At 43.3% G+C, this 16,186-nt stretch overlaps 1 protein-coding gene across 1 annotated transcript in view; it reads right to left on the minus strand.

The window, feature by feature from the left end:
• LOC115478998 (plexin-A4-like) overlaps positions 1-1,956 on the minus strand; it is a 950,498-nt gene extending 948,542 nt beyond the window's left edge. The window contains 1 exon segment of the mRNA XM_030216702.1: positions 781-1,956. Within this exon segment, the coding sequence (XP_030072562.1) occupies positions 781-1,956 (1,176 nt within the window).
• Positions 1,957-16,186: the final 14,230 nt, after the last annotated feature.

Raw genomic sequence — 16,186 nt, forward strand, 5'->3', positions numbered from 1 at the left:
ACCCTATCCATGCCCCGTTGACATCTAGACATAGTTAGCTTCCTAATATGTAAATGGTCCTTGTTGTGAAATGCCATTTATACGTGTAAGCCTCTTTACGTGTATGAATGCTGCCATTTACACATGGGGATGCTTCTAAAAGGAGGGACTTAAAGTGTTAGCAGGAAAGGAGTAATCTTGCATTTTGCCTGATGGTGATTCAATCTGTCAAAAAAGTGAGGATGGCCAAATCTAAAGTCCAAAATTATTCCTTTTTTACTTTCTTATGTAGGTTCTGCAAATTCCATCTGTACAAATATTAAAACATTGACAAACATACATTAATATCACAGTGGAAAATGTTTTAATAAATGTAGGTCAAAATTCTGAGGAACAAAGGGGAAACATTTTTATGACTTTTTTTTTGTTTTCTTTCCTTTTTATGTATTTTTTAAAATCATATTTCCTTATATTCTTCCAAGATAATTATTACAAGTCTTAATACTCAGTTTCCAAAATTACACTTTCTCATGCAGCCAATACTACAGTGATTCCCAAACCTGATCCTGGAGACTCCCCAGCCAGTCAGGTTTTTCCGGATATCCACAATGAATATTCATGAGAGAGATTTGCATGCAGTGGAGGCAGTGCATGCAAATCTGTCTCATGAATATTTATTGTGGCTGTCCTAAAACTCTGACTGGGTAGGGTGCCTCCAGGACCAGGTTTGGGAACCACTGCATTACTAGAATAAATGAACAAGTTAATCTCAAAGTTAAAGATATGAAAATAGCAACTTACTGCACTGCTACAGGAAATGTCTTTCACTTTAAGCCAGGCAAGATCTAGTGTTCCCTCTCCCTTGTAACAGGACTGCAGCCTCTCTTTTATTCGGTCATTAATTTCCTTCAGGACAAAAACACAAAGGGCAGATTCGTCCAAGGATTTCATCCTTTTTTTCTGCCCTTTAGAGAAAATAGTAAATAAGACATCATCGTTGGACCCAATTCCTAAGGTTTTTGCCAGTATGGATCCAGCTTTGGATAAGTAAGCAGCCTGAAGCAATCGATATTCCACTCCATTATGCTCACAGCCAATGGGCACCTCGACATACGAGTTAAAGGCTGTATCTTCTTTACAAAGTCGTACCAATTTGGATGTATATACTTGCTCCTTTGTCGTGGAACCAGGTGGGAAGGTCATCTCAGGCTGAAGAGTCAAAAAATAGACATAGTTGCCACTGCTGAAGCCATATATGTAGTAGATGTCAAAGTCTGGAATGATGGTAAATGTGTCCGAGGGAATCTTGATCATCGAAGCTACAAATTCATCATGAAATACGTAAGTAAACATTCCATCAGCTTCTGGGTTCTTGGTCAACTTTCTACTAGAGATGGTTGGAAAGTACTCTGGTTTGCCATCCACAGCAGTAGCAATGAAAAGTTTGTCATCCACATTGCTATGGGAAACTATGACTCCGAAAACAGAGCCACTTTCATTAACCCCAGAAAGGTAATGCTCCTTTTTATGAAAAGGTTCCCCAAGTTTAAAGAGATCATCAAGTTTCAGGAGTTTGCAGATCCCTTGGTAAAGACTGCCACAGGCTATTAACCTATTCTCTTTGTAGTCTATCAAGAGCATTTTATTAACATTGTTGGTTAAAGTCAACTGCTCACTGCAGGGTTGAACTATCTTAGGAGGATAGCATTTTGGGTTATCATCATCTGGACCAGTCTGGTGGGTTGCCAATATTTTTAGGTCATTGGAGAGTTTGTAGATCCAGTTGACTGCTCCCAAATATATGTGACCAGTTCTATTATCAACCACCAAGTGGTTAAAAGTCCAATCTACATGTTGAACATGGAAAGTGGTAAAGTTTCTTTTTGTGTTGGATAATTGCTTAGAGACAGCTGCGGTTGCTGCAAAGAGCAGAATTTGGGCAACCATACAGGTCCAGGTCCACCTTGCTGCCGCCATTTCAATTTTTGCTTTCTAATTTGTATTCCACTGAGGTACAATATATGTGCCAGTTTCACTGAAGTCTGGTCAAAATATGGGACCATTCAAATCTTACTGTCCTGCAAAAGAAGATAAAAATAGTTACAATGGAATCTCATTTTTGTTTTTATTGTGTACAATTGATTCCGTCCACACAACCAAACTCTTGTTTCCAGCCTAACCGGTTCTTAGAAATACGAAGAAATCACCTTCACCTGATAGCTTATGTTTACGTTATTAGATTCTTGATACATCGCCTTTCTGTGGGACAACCAAAGCAGTTTATATATTACATACAGGTACTTTCTACGTGCCTAATGGGCTCACAATGTTTTCATTTAACTAGACTCAGAAAAGTATGAAATTTCCAGACCCTGCCAAGGAGACCTCCAACTATGCGAGTTTAGCACTAAATGAAACCCAGTAGATCTAGCAACACATTCCACTCTTTGCTAGTCTGGGTTCATGTTTGTCTATTAGTTTCCTGGCACACGGGAGGCAGTGCCTGGATGCCAGTGAGCCGGGCTCCCAGCAACAGAGTCCACTACAAAGCAATTCAGCATTCAGCACAGCCATGCAAGGCATCAAAATCTCTAATCACTAAACATTTTTCCCTCCCTTGGCTTCCTTTAATCGACACTGATTGCTCTAAACAATGCACTGTTTGGAAAACTAGCATAAAAGGAAAGCACACAGGAAGATTATTAACTCCAGACGCAATGAGTGCTCTATAACTTATGGTAGGAAAGGCCTGGATGTTTTCCAGTGATCTCGGTTTTCAGTGGTCAGAATATGACCATAGTCCTGGCATGGTGAAGACTGTCAAGGGGGAGAATTGGACTGTTACAACAGATCTTCTCAACACATAAAAACATTGTACTTATAAAACATTGGTGTTCAAAGTGTTTTTATTTACACAGAAACAGGGAAATTGGCAGCAGATGAAAACTACTGTAAAGCCCATTGACTTTGCCCTACCACAGTCCCATAAGCAATCAACCTATAGAGCTGGGAGGAAATGGGGGTTTAAGATAATGAAATATATTATACACGTATTTGAAAGGAATAATCTTTAACTGGCTGTGTTAGGATGCTTCTGGAACACCTGAGGGAAATATTTATAAACCACATCAAACATGCAGTCAGAATGCTGGATTAGGTATGGGATTTACAGGAAGCAAAACGAAAGCCGGAAATACCTGTATTGGCCTAGCAGCGGAGGTGGTGGAGACCAGCACTGTAACGTAATGTAAATCTATTTGGGACAGATGTAGAGAGCTATTTTAGGAAAAGGGAGAGATTAGATAAAGACAATATGAGGGTGAAGGCTGGGGTCACTGGTTTTGGTTTAACTGGGGGAATTTAATATATTCGTTTATTCAAAGTCACAGAAAACCAAAGTGGAGGAGTGGCCTAGTGGTTAGGGTGGTGGACTTTGGTCCTGGGGAACTGAGGAACTGAGTTTGATTCCCACTTCAGGCACAGGCAGCTCCTTGTGACTCTGGGCAAGTCACTTAACCCTCCATTGCCCCATGTAAGCCGCATTGAGCCTGCCATGAGTGGGAAAGCGCAGGGTACAAATGTAACAAAAATAAAATAGATACTATTGGAGATTCTACATGGAATGTTGCTACTTTTGGAGATTCTACATGGAATGTTGCTACTCTTTGAGATTCTACATGGAATGTTGCTATTCCACTAGCAACATTCCATGTAGAAGGCTGCGCAGGCTTCTGTTTCTGTGCAGGACGTCAGACTCACAGAAGCAGAAGCCTGCGCGGCCACATTGGTGATCTGCAAGGGCCGACTTCTACATGGAACATTCCATGTAGAATCTCAAATAGTAGCAACAGTGGAGGAGTGGCCTAGTGGTTAGGGTGGTGGACTTTGGTCCTGGGGAACTGAGTTTGATTCCCTCTTCAGGCACAGGCAGCTCCTTGTGACTGGGCAAGTCACTTAACCCTCCATTGCCCCATGTAAGCCGCATTGAGCCTGCCATGAGTGGGAAAGCACGGGGTACAAATGTAATAAAATAAATAACTGAGAAGACTGGGTCAATAGGTCTTTATCATCTTCCACTGTTTTACTATAAAAGGGCAGACTGGGCGGGCAAAGTGGTTCACATGTATCAATGTCTTCTTATGTCTATGTTTATATACAAATAAACCACAAGAATAAACAATAACAGTCACAAAGCATTTAGAACCAAGCAGTAGCGTAAACTCCAGCCAAAAAACCCAGCGGTGCAGGTGACCTGGGGAAGAAGGGGGCCCACGTAGCCACTCCCATACCTCCTGAGATGGATCCGCTCCCTGCTCTGAGGGGCCCTTTATTTAGACTTTTGGCATCGGAACCAAGACACAATTTAGTTTAATATGGCATTTTATAGCACTTTTATCCAGAAAACAATTCAAGGTGGTTTATTTATTTATTTATTGCATTTGTACCCCACATTATCCCACCTTTTTGCAGGCTCAATGTGGCTTACATGGTGTTAATATGATACCATCATTACATAATCTTAGATACATTCGGTAATAGGCTGGAGGTAAAAGAATAATTAGTTAGAAGGTGTTAGGTAAGGTTGTGTGAGGGGTGTTTAAGGCATTTGGGTGGTGTAGGGAGTGATTTGTTTCATTAAGGATTATTTTTGTATGCCTTGTTGAAGAGATGAGTTTTCATAGATTTGCGAAAGCTGGTTAAGTTGTTCGTGGTTTTTAGGTTAAAACAAAAATACAAAAAGTTTCAACTTAATAAATTGATCATCAAAAATTTCAACATAATAAATATTCCTTAATTCTATGAAATTGGGTGCCCAACCTTACGCTTAGGGATAGAATCTACATATGGTGCTTAAAAAACAAAAAAATCAGTGCAGAGAAAAGCGCCATTCTATAAGCCGTGCTTAAAATTAGTACAGTTCATAGAATAGCGTTTTAAGCACAGGAATCACATTTAACTAACCATGGCCATCTGCACCAAATGAAACGATTGAATAAATTCTTTGTTTCAGTCTTTACGGAGGAAGATGTAGGAGATCTACCTGTACCAGAAATGGTTTTCAAGGGTGATGATACAGAGGACCTGGAGGAAATCTCTGTGAACCTGGAAGATGTACTGAGCCAAATAGAAAAGTTAAGAGTGATAAATCACTTGGACCAGATGGTATACACCCCAGGGTGCTGAAAGAACTCAAAACATGAAATTGCTGATCTGTTAGTGATCTGTAATACCTGAAGATTGGAGGGCGGCCAATGTAATGCTGATTTTTTAAAAGGATTCCAGGGGTGATCCTGGAAATTGCAGACTGATAAGCCTGACAGTGCCGGGCAAAATAGTGGAAACTATTATAAAGAAAAAAAATTATGAAACACATGGAGGTGTATTTTCAAAGCACTTAGCCTCCCAAAGTTCCATAGAAACCTATGGAACTTAGCCTCCCAAAGTGCTTTGAAAATATGCCTCATAGACAAACGTGGTTTAAAGGGACAGAGTCAGCATGAGTTCAGCCAAGAGAACTCTTCCTTCATCAATTTGCTTCATTTCTTTGAAGACGAAAATAAACTTGCAGATAAAGGTGAGCCAGCTGATGTAGTGCATCTAGATTTTCAGATAGCACAAGAGAGACTCCTGAGAAAATTAAAAAGTCATGGGAATGGAGGCAATGTCCTTCTATGGATTAGGAATTGGTCACTGGACAGAAAACAGACGGTAGGGTTAAATGGCCATTTTTCTCAATGGAGGAAGATGAATAGTGGAGTGTAAAAACGCATGTGGATTGTGAAAAATTGCAGGAAGACCTTAGGAAACTGGAAGACTGGGCAACCAAATGGCAGATGAAATTTAAGGTGGACAAATGCAAAGTGATGCACATTGGGAAGAATAATCCGAATCATAGTTACCCGATGCTGGGGTCCACCTTAGGAGTCAGCACTCAAAAGATCTAGGTGTCATTACAGACAACACACTGAAATCTTCTGCCTAGTGTGCAATGGTGGCCAAAAAAGCCAACAGGATGCTAGGAATCATTAGGAAAGGGATCAGGGGTGTAGCCAGACTTCAGCGGGAGGGGGGTCCAGAGCCCGAGGTGAGGGGGCACATTTTAGCCCCCCCCCCCCCGCGCCACCACCAACTTTGCCCCCCCTGCCGATGACCCTCTCAACCCCCTCCACCGTCGCCTACCTTTGCTGGCGGGGGACCCCAACCCCCGCCAGACGAGTTCCTCTTCTTCCGGCGCAAGGCTTCATTCTGTTCCTAAGTCTGACGTCCTGCACGTTGTACATGCAGGATGTCAGACTCACAGAAACAGAACGAAGTCTTGCGCCGGAAGAAGAGGACCTCGCTGGCTGATCTGCAAGGCTCCGTTCTGTTTCTGTGAGTCTGACGTCCCGCACACCAGACTCAGAAACAGAACAAAGCCTTGCGCCGGAAGAAGAGAACCTCGGCTGGCGGGGGTTGGGGTCCCCCGCCAGCAAAGGTAGGCAACGGCGGGTTGGCAGCGGAAGGGGGGGGCTTGAGAGGGTCATCGGCAGGCGGTCCAGGGCCAAATTTATGGGGGCCCAGGCCCCCATGGCCCCACATAGCTACGCCACTGAAAGGGAAACAAAATAAGAACAAGAATATAATGCCTCTGTATCACTCCACGGTGTGACCTCTCCTTGAGTCTTGTATTAAATTCTGGTAAATGTATCTTAAAAAAAAAAAAAGATATAGCAGAATTAGGAAAGGGTCAAAGAAGAGCGACCAAAATTATAAAGGGGATGGAACTCCTCCCGTATTAGGAAAGGCTAAAGTGGTTTGGGGTTCTTTAGCTTAGAAAAGAGACAACTGAGGAAATATAAAATTGAGGTCTATAAAATCCTAAGTGGTGTAGAACGAAGTGTATCAAATTTTTACTCTTTCAAATAGTACAAAGACTAGGGGACACTCAATGAAATTACATGTAAATACTTTTAAAACAAATAGGAGGAAATATTTTTTCATGCAAAGAATAGTTAAGCTCTGGAACTCATTGCAGGAGGAAGTGGTAACAGCAGTTAAAGTATCTGGGTTTAAAAAAGGTTTGGAGAAGTTCCTGGAGGAAAAGTCCATAGTTTGCTATTGAGACAGACATAGGGGAAGCCATAGTAGCATGGAATCTTGCTACTCTTTGGGATTCTGGAATGTTGCTACTCTTTGGGATTCTTCCAGGTATTTGTGACCTGGATTGGTCACTGCTGGATGTAGGATACTGGGCTAGATAGACCAGTGATCTGACAAATGTACACATTTAATCCCTGTTATTCTAGTGCATTAATTTTAGGAATGCCTCGTGACGCCCATGCCTCTCCCATTTCAGTTCCCCCATTTTTCAGATCACGCCTAAATTTACATGTGTAAATGCCAACTAAATCTAATTAGTGCCAATAATTGCATGTCAATTAAATTACGTGTGTACACTTTTTGGCGACTTTTACAGAATTAAAAGATTAGTGCACAAAGTTGCACGTACAATTGATAGAATACGGTCAGTTGCATGCACAACTTAATTTAACAATTGGCTGTTGATTGACATTAACAGCCAATAATGGGTTTACATTGGTGCTAATTGGCAGTAATTGACACCAATTAGCAATTGCCGTTAGTCACTATTCTAGAAGTTGTGCACTTCAGTTTCTATCATGTGCAAGTTCTAGGGGTCACATATTAATAGAAATAAAGTTACATGTGCCACAATATATAGGCCTATGTAAAATCCTAAAATCAAACATATAAACGGCGAGTGACCGTACTCACTCGCAAACGCGCAGTAGAGACCTTCTCTGCCCCGCCCCCACGTCAATACGTGATGACGGGGGGCGGAACACAGAGGGTCTGTACTGCGCATTGCTGAGGGAGGGACACCGCCGTCTAACGCTCCCCCCACCCGAGTCGCCGCCGCCACCCACCTTCTACCCGGTCAGGCCCTCGCTCCGCTATTGAAACAGCGAGGGTCCGGGAACGCAGCACTGAGCTCTGCTGAGCTGCCGACATCGCCCTTCCTTCTTCTTCTCTGCCTCTGTCCCGCCCTCGACGACGTTACGTCACACGAGGGCGGGACAGGCAGAGAAGAAGAAGGAAGGCTGACGTCGGCAGCTCAGCAGAACTCAGTGCTGCGTTCCCGGACCCTCGCTGTTTCAATAGCGGAGCGAGGGCCCGGCCGGGTGGAAGGTGGGTGGTGACGGCTCGGTGGGGGGGCGCGAACTCGGAGGGGGAGGGGCAGCGGCGAACTCGGCGGTGGGGGCGGGTCTTTCAACCCCCCCTTCCTATAATAGCCCGTTTTTACGGGCTCAAAGTCTAGTATACATATATATGAGGGAGGAGTGGCCTAGCAGTTAGAGCACCAGTCGACATCCAGAGGTTGCCGGTTCAAATCCCACTGCTGATCCTTGTGACTCTGGGCAAGTCACTTAACCCTCCATTGCCTCAGGTACAAATTTAGATTGTGAGCCCTCCTGGGACAGAGAAATATCCAGAGTACCTGAATGTAACTCACCTTGAGCTACTACTGAAAAAGGTGTGAGCAAAATCTAAATAAATAAATATTCCATTCAGAATTTCAAAGAATAGCAACATTCCATGCAGAACCCCAAAGAATATCAAGATTCTGGAATCCTAAAGAGTGACAAGATTCCATGCAGAATCTCAAACAGTAGCAACATTCCATGTAGAACCCTAAAGAATAACAAATGCAGAAGTGGCCCAGTGGTTAGAGAACCAGTCTTGACATCCAGAGGTGGCCGGTTCAAATCCCACTGCTGCTCCTTGTGATCTTGGGCAAGTCACTTAACCCTCCATTGCCTCAGGTACAAACTTAGATTGCGAGCCCTCCTGGGACAGAGAAATATCCAGTGTACCTGAATGTAACTCGCCTTGAGCTACTACTGAAAAAGGTGTGAGCAAAATCTAAATAAATAAAAAATATAAAATAAAATCAGATTACATTGTTTCTTCACTTAGATGACTAACTGGGAACCACTAGCCTCCTTAACTGAGGGGTCCTTTTACTAAGGTGCGCTGAAAAATGGCTTGCAGTAGTGTAGACGCAGGTTTTGGGTGCGCATCGATCCATTTTTCAGCATGCCTGTAAAAAAAGCCTTTTTTAAAAAATTTTCCACTAAAATGGATGTGCAGCAAAATCAAAATTGCCACGCGTCCATTTTGGGTCTGAGACCTTACCATCAGCCATTGACCTAGTGGTGAAGTCTCATCCGGTAAGTGGGCAGTAATGAGCTGTGCGTGTCCAATACGCACATCCGAAAATAAAAATTATTTTTCGGACGAGTATATCGAACACGCACCAAAAATGAAATTACCGCAAGAGCCACATGGTAGCCGAGCAGTAACTCCATTTTGGCGCACATTGGACACGTGTAGACGCTTACGCAGCTTAATTCTGATGTATCTTAACACAAGACTATCTATATTGCAGGAAGCAGGTAAAGCTTTGCTCTTCAACCAGGCCTTTAATGGAAGTAAAGCAGGACATGTTTACCCGGCCCTAACCTAGCTAAGTTAATGTTCAAGCACCTTTCTGACCTCGTTTCCAACTTTCTATAAATGAATCCCCTTATTTTCTGACTTCTGTTACTCTGTCTTATCTATATGTTCCATCTTTGCTTATACCCTAGGCTGTCTATGGAAATGTTTTATTATGTATTGTGTAGACACTGTAATATAGCATATTATGCCATACTTTGTATTGTTTGAATATTTTTACTGCTGTAATTGTCTATTGCTTTCTGTAATTGTCTCTTGCTGTACACTGCCTTAAGTGAATTCCTTCAAAAAGGAGGTAAATAAATCCTAATAAATAAATCAAAATTTGTTTGCATTTACCTCTCATCTTTTCAATTACATTCATGTACAGAAGGAATTTCCCTATCCCTGGAATGCTCACAATCTAAATTTGCACCCGATTTAGGGGCCCTTTCAACAAGCTGCGTCCCACAGTACTTACGACGTGTACATGCTCTACTGGTGAGCTACAAAATAAAATGTACTTTCTCCCGCAGGCGGCATGTCTGGTGCTACATGTTTAGCACATGTGAGCTTTTACCACCTATAAAATGGGTGGCAGTAAAGGCCCACATTAGCAAAACAAATGACCTTAGCACTTGGGAAAGACCCAAACAAGGATGATCTATGGCCATGTTTTGCCACAACTTTGCAAAAAGGACCCCTTAATATCCTTAGGAAGACTATTTCACAATACATAGACAATGGGGCTCATTTTCAAAGCACTTGGACTCACAAAGTTCCATAGGTTGCTATTATGGGCATTTTCGAAAGAGAAGGGCGCCCATCTTCTGACACAAATCGGGAGATGGGCGTCCTTCTCTCAGGGTCGCCCAAATCGGCATAATCGAAAGCCGATTTTGGGTGCCCTCAACTGCAATCCGTCGCGGGGACGACCAAAGTTCACGGGGGCGTGTCGGAGGTGTAGCGAAGGCGGGACTGGGGCATGCTTAAGAGATGGGCGTCCTCGGAATATAATGGAAAAAAGAAGGGCGTCTCTGACGAGCATTTGGTCGACTACTTGGTCCATTTTTTTTCACAACCAAGCCTCAAAAAGGTGCCCAAACTGACCAGATGACCACCAGAGGGAATCGGGGATGACCACCAGAGGGAATCGAGGATGACCTCCCCCCTTACTCCCCCAGGGGTCACCAACCCCCTCCCACCCTAAAAAAAAATTAAAACTTTTTGCCAGCCTCAAATGTCATACCCAGCTCCTTGACAGCAGTATGCAGGTCCCTGGAGCAGTTTTAGTGGGTGCAGTGCACTTCAGGCAGGCGAACCCAGGCCCATCCCCCCCTACCTGTTACTCTTGTGGTGGTAAATGTGAGCCCTTCAAAACCCACCCAAAACCCACTGTACCCACATGTAGGTGCCCCCCTTCATCCCTTAGGGCTATGGTAGTGGTGTACAGTTGTGGGGAGCTGGGGTTTTGGGGGGGGCTCAGCACACAAGGTAAGGGAGCTATGCACCTGGGAGCAATTTGTGAAGTCCACTGCAGTGCCCCCTAGGGTGCCCGGTTGGTGTCCTGGCATGTGAGGGGGATCAGTGCACTACGAATGCTGGCTCCTCCCACAAACAAATGCCTTAGATTTGGTCGTTTTTGAGATGGGCGTCCTTGGTTTACATTATCGCCGAAAACCGGGAACGATCATCTCGACATTTAGGTCAACCATCTCTAAGGTCAACCTAAATGTTGAGATTTGGGCATCCCCGACCGTATTATCGAAACGAAAGATGGACGCCCATCTTGTTTCGATAATAGCAGTTTCCCCACCCCTTCACGGGGCCATCCTGCGGGGATGCCCTCAAGAAAACTTGGGCGCCCCATTCGATTATTCCCCTCCACGTAACTTTGTAAGTCTAAGTGCTTTGAAAATATGCCTCGATGCCATGTTAAGTCCACTTCGCAGTGGCAGACAACCCAAGTGTTATGACCCGGTAGTAGTGAGCCACTGTGCCCCGACTGAGCACGGCAGAGATGGAGTGACACCGCACTCGGTCAGGCAGCGTTCACCGGGAGTTGAGCTCCCAGCTGCAGGTAGCCACCAGGACTTCTGGAACCGGCGGGGTTGCACAGCCACTGACCAGTATAGCAGGAAACAGACACAGTCCAGAACCAGAACTCCAACGGGCAAAGAATAGTCAATTCAGTCCAGGGTCAAGGCAGGCAGCAAACAAGCGAAATCCGAGAAGACTAGCCAAGGTCCGGTACACAGGAAAACAGGAACAGGAGAAAGTCGGTGAACAGCACTCCGACAGCAACTCCTCAGAACAAATGAGGCCGAAGCAACGAAGGACTGAAGGCAGGGCTTTAAGTAGTGGAGGAATTAGGCTCAAGTATGTGCAGCTGATACAAGATGGCTGCCCCCATCAGCAGAGGTGCCTTCGTCCAAATATGGGCTTCCTTCCTAACCTCGTTACTCCAAGTTGGCTGCCCCCTCCTGAGCTAGCCAAGATGGCTGCTGTCCTTGATCCAACCCGGATGACGGCTGCCAGGCTTAGGAAACTGAAACAGACCCTTGTCCCTCTTGAACAAAGCTGAGGAATGACTTAGCCGGGAGGAGCGTCGAACAGGTGAGGGACGTAACACCAAGTTCCTTTCCTGAGGTAATCTTTGATCTTAATTGTGCTAAGAGTTGTATTACTGTGCACTGCAAAGAGCCTTAATGCATTTATAAATGGAGCCCTTGTGAAAAAGCAGTATGCATTTTCCTCGTATATATAATATTTATCAAATGCCTGCATCCAACAAAGGCTCCAAGCTGTGCATAAAACAAAGATTACAAACGTGTATTACTAAGACATCCAATCACCATGCGGCTGAGGTACTGGCTTCATGATTATTGTATAACATGCAAATTTCAAATAATTGAGGTTTTTCCTATTAACAGACCATGACTTTTCCTGGATAATGAGTTCTGGGTATATAGAAAAACAGTGGTCTACTGTACATGTTAACCAGAACTTGTCCTGTTCGAGTTTCTCAAAGTCTCGCTGACTCTGATGTTATGGATGTGATTTTGAATCTTGAGGAATTAGTAAGTAGCAACACTGTGGATGAAGGTGGTCAACCAGTCATGCAGAAGATGACAATGGGTGATTCTAGATGCACTAGAAACCTACTGATGCGTTTCCTGGAGCAGAACTCCTATACTTAGCCAAAATGAAATCATGCAGATGTACTGGCTACAGGAAAAGCTTACACAGAAGAATAATTGTATGAAATGAGACTAATGGAGCTGGACTGCATGAAGTAATGAGGTGCAGCAGTTTACCAACATACTGACCTCATCAGTCACCAGTGAGCAGCTTCCCAGCTCTGAAGATCTATCACATCCCTGATGCTGTTGCTTACATTAAAAAGGACGCTTTTGTCATTGATGGTCTAATCAGCCAATTGACCCCTTTTTACTGTTTGCTGCTCAACAAACAGTTGAACCATCATGGTTTCCCGGTTTCTTTTGTTTAATAGGGGGACATTGAATTACCTGGAATGAAAATTTTGGGAGCCAATATCAATCAGTATTTGATGTTTGAACCCCAGGTTTCCAAGGTAGTATCTAGTATCTTCAACTCATTGTGAAAATTAAAACGACTAAGACCTCTTTTCCCAAGCACAATTTTTAGAACCTTGGCTCAATCCCTTGTACTATCTAAACTTGATTACGGTAACACCATTTATGCTGGATATAAGAACTCTCTTCTCAAGAAACTACAAATGACCCAAAACACCGCTGCCCACCTCGTCTGTAGGGCATCGTGATTTGCAAAAGCATCTCCTCTATTATTAAAGTTAGACTGGCTTCCTATAAATGCAAGACTCGCCTTTACACTTTGCGTATTTGTTTGTCTACCAAATTTTATTCACTACATCTCCTTCATATATGCAACATCTTATAGACTTGCCATTACGCAACACAACTACATCTTCGAGAGACTACCTTGCTCTTCATTACCCCTCCTGTAAGAAATTAAGTCTACAGATCGATTCACACTGTGGGCTTTACTTACCAAAGCACGAAGAAATGGAAATCCTGACCCAAAAAACTAAGGCATGAAAATGATTACATGACCTTTCGCAAATTGTTGAAAACAGTCTTAAGAACTTCTCTTACCAAGAAAACCAAATGATCTATACTAGACCTGTTTCTCACTATGTTCAATAACCATGCCTACTGTTCCTCTTAGTCCAATATTTTTGTACTCATAGCTATGAATTTTGTCACTGTATACTATACTTTTGTTCTTGCGTGTCAGCCACATTGAACCGGAGCTTGCTTAGGATAATGTGGGATGCAAATGTCATAAATAAATAAATAAATAAAAATGTCTTATCTGGAATGCCAGGATGGCCTTGGGATGCAGTTGTTCAGGGCACAAGCAGGTCAGGTTTTCAGGGTATCCCTAATGAATATGCTTGAGATAGATCTGCATGGCAATACTCTAGAATGCATGCAAAATCTATCAGCTAAAACAATTAAGCTCTGGCATCACAAATCTTTGAAACTTTTGAAAGCTCCCCTCATTCAGCCACTATGGAGCTAAGATGCCACTGTGCTGATTGTCATCTCAAACCTATGCCAGCAGCATCTAGAAACCTGCCCTGGATTCAGAGGATATTTCCCTTTCAGCCCTCTGCCAATGAAGGTCACCGAAAGCGTAGTAAAATAAAAAAAAAAAAAGAGGAAGAAAAGCCCTAGGAATAAGATAAAACACAGAGAGGAGAAGAGGAGAGGAACTAAGATACCCACAATGAATATGCATGAAGTAAATTTGCATGCACTACCTCCATTCTACACAAATCTGTCTCATGCATCTTCATTGTGGGTATCCTGAAAACCTGACTGACTAGACGTGTCCTAAGGACCGGGTTAAGAACCACTGGTTTAAAGGAATCCAGTCCAGGTTTTGTCCTTAGCCATCTGCAGGTTTGCTCAAGCCCTGCAGCAAACAGAACTGTTTCTGATTTTACTCCAACCAGGGAAAGAAAACTGCAGAATTTGGCGAGATCAATACTCTGTTCTTTATAAGCTCTTGGGGACTGGAACCTCCTTTTAGTGTGTCTCTCACACTTGTAAAACAGTGACAGAACAAATATAAGATATAATTTAAAAAATAAAAAAAAAACCTCTAAAATCAGTAAACAATAATGACCATATACAACTCTTCCCAAAAAAAAAATCTCCAGGCAGAGGGAAATACAGAAAACACCTTGAAAGGGTAATTTAAAAAACAACAGTAAAATGTTCTCTTGGGTTTTGTAAATACCTCATTTTATTGTCCCCTGTTTCCTATCAGCAATTTTTTTACAAGGCTGACAAAGGGACAGGACCCTGGATCATTTTGAGGTGATTTTTCACACAGGCTAATGACCATAAAGTAATTAACAATTGGTACTAATTATTGTAATAGCCAGATACGTTTCACCTGGTCAGGTGGTCATATCTGAAACAGGAAATGCAAACTCGTTCCTTTCCTTGGGACCCTCAATCAAGTCTCATGTTCAAGATATTAGATAATTGTCTTCACTTTCTGTTTTTCTATTTAGAAATGAAGATCTGTAAACAAGTTGGAGGCGAGACCTTTGTGTTGAACTAGCTTAATATATTTCAGTCCAGAAAAAAGGTCTCACCTACACTACAACTTTTCACCTTTATTTCTACCTATGTGAGTGGCAGAGCAATGATGATTCACACTTATTTTTTTTCCTTCCCTACAAACAACACGTACCTGACATCAAAATCCCTTCTGCGAAGTATGAACTCCCCCTCAAATCACAAGTCAGGAACCTTGGAATACAGTTAGATTCAACACTTACTCTGATTCCCCAAATCCAAGCAACCTTCAAGAGCTGCTTCTACTATTTGCGACAGCTGCGCTGCCTCTCTCCTTACATCGAGAAGGCAAACCTTATCCCAGTTGTGCATGCCATGGTAACATTAAAAAACTGGATTACTGTAATGTACTTTACACTGGTCTGACTACCAGCTCCAATTGATTCAGAATGCTGCAGCAAGACTCATAGAAGGTTACAAGTGACGTGATCACATCACACCATTTTTGCAAACACTTCACTGGATGCCAGTACAACACAGGGCTAAATTTAAAATTTAGTTGCAGAGGGAAATGTACCTGGTTGTTGAATGACAGTAGGGGAGGAGTTTGGAGTTAATAAAAAGTTAATGTTGTGGGAAGCAGGAGATCTTTGGTTGCCTCTACCCCCTGCCGGGACCCTTGAGAAGAGGAGGGGGTCCTGGATGGGTTCAAGAAGCTAAGGCTGACCAAAGAGGAAGATTTCTGCCAGTAAAGCATTAACCATGAGAAGGAGGAGTGCTTCAGGTGGGAAACAGGGGATCCAAGCCTGGGAGCAGGAACCGTGAAGAGCTGTTTGGAGCAGGGGCGTAGCCAGACAACAGGTTTTGGATGGGCCTAGGCAAGAAGGAGGGGCACCAAGTGTTCTCCCTCCCCTTCCCCCCCCCCCCCCCCCCCCCACACACTACCACCAAAAAAATATCCCATCTAGCGGGAAAACCTTCTTTCCACCTTGGCAGTCTACAGCAGGCATGTGCTGAAAACTGAGCATCCACGGGTGCCAGTATTGTGGAGAGTAGAGTTTTTGCTACCATCAGAGGGAAGTCTAGGCTGAAACTTCAGTGTTTTGGTCTAGACC

This window comes from Microcaecilia unicolor, chromosome 10, assembly GCF_901765095.1.
Source record: "Microcaecilia unicolor chromosome 10, aMicUni1.1, whole genome shotgun sequence".
Classification (NCBI taxonomy): Eukaryota; Metazoa; Chordata; class Amphibia; order Gymnophiona; family Siphonopidae; genus Microcaecilia; species Microcaecilia unicolor.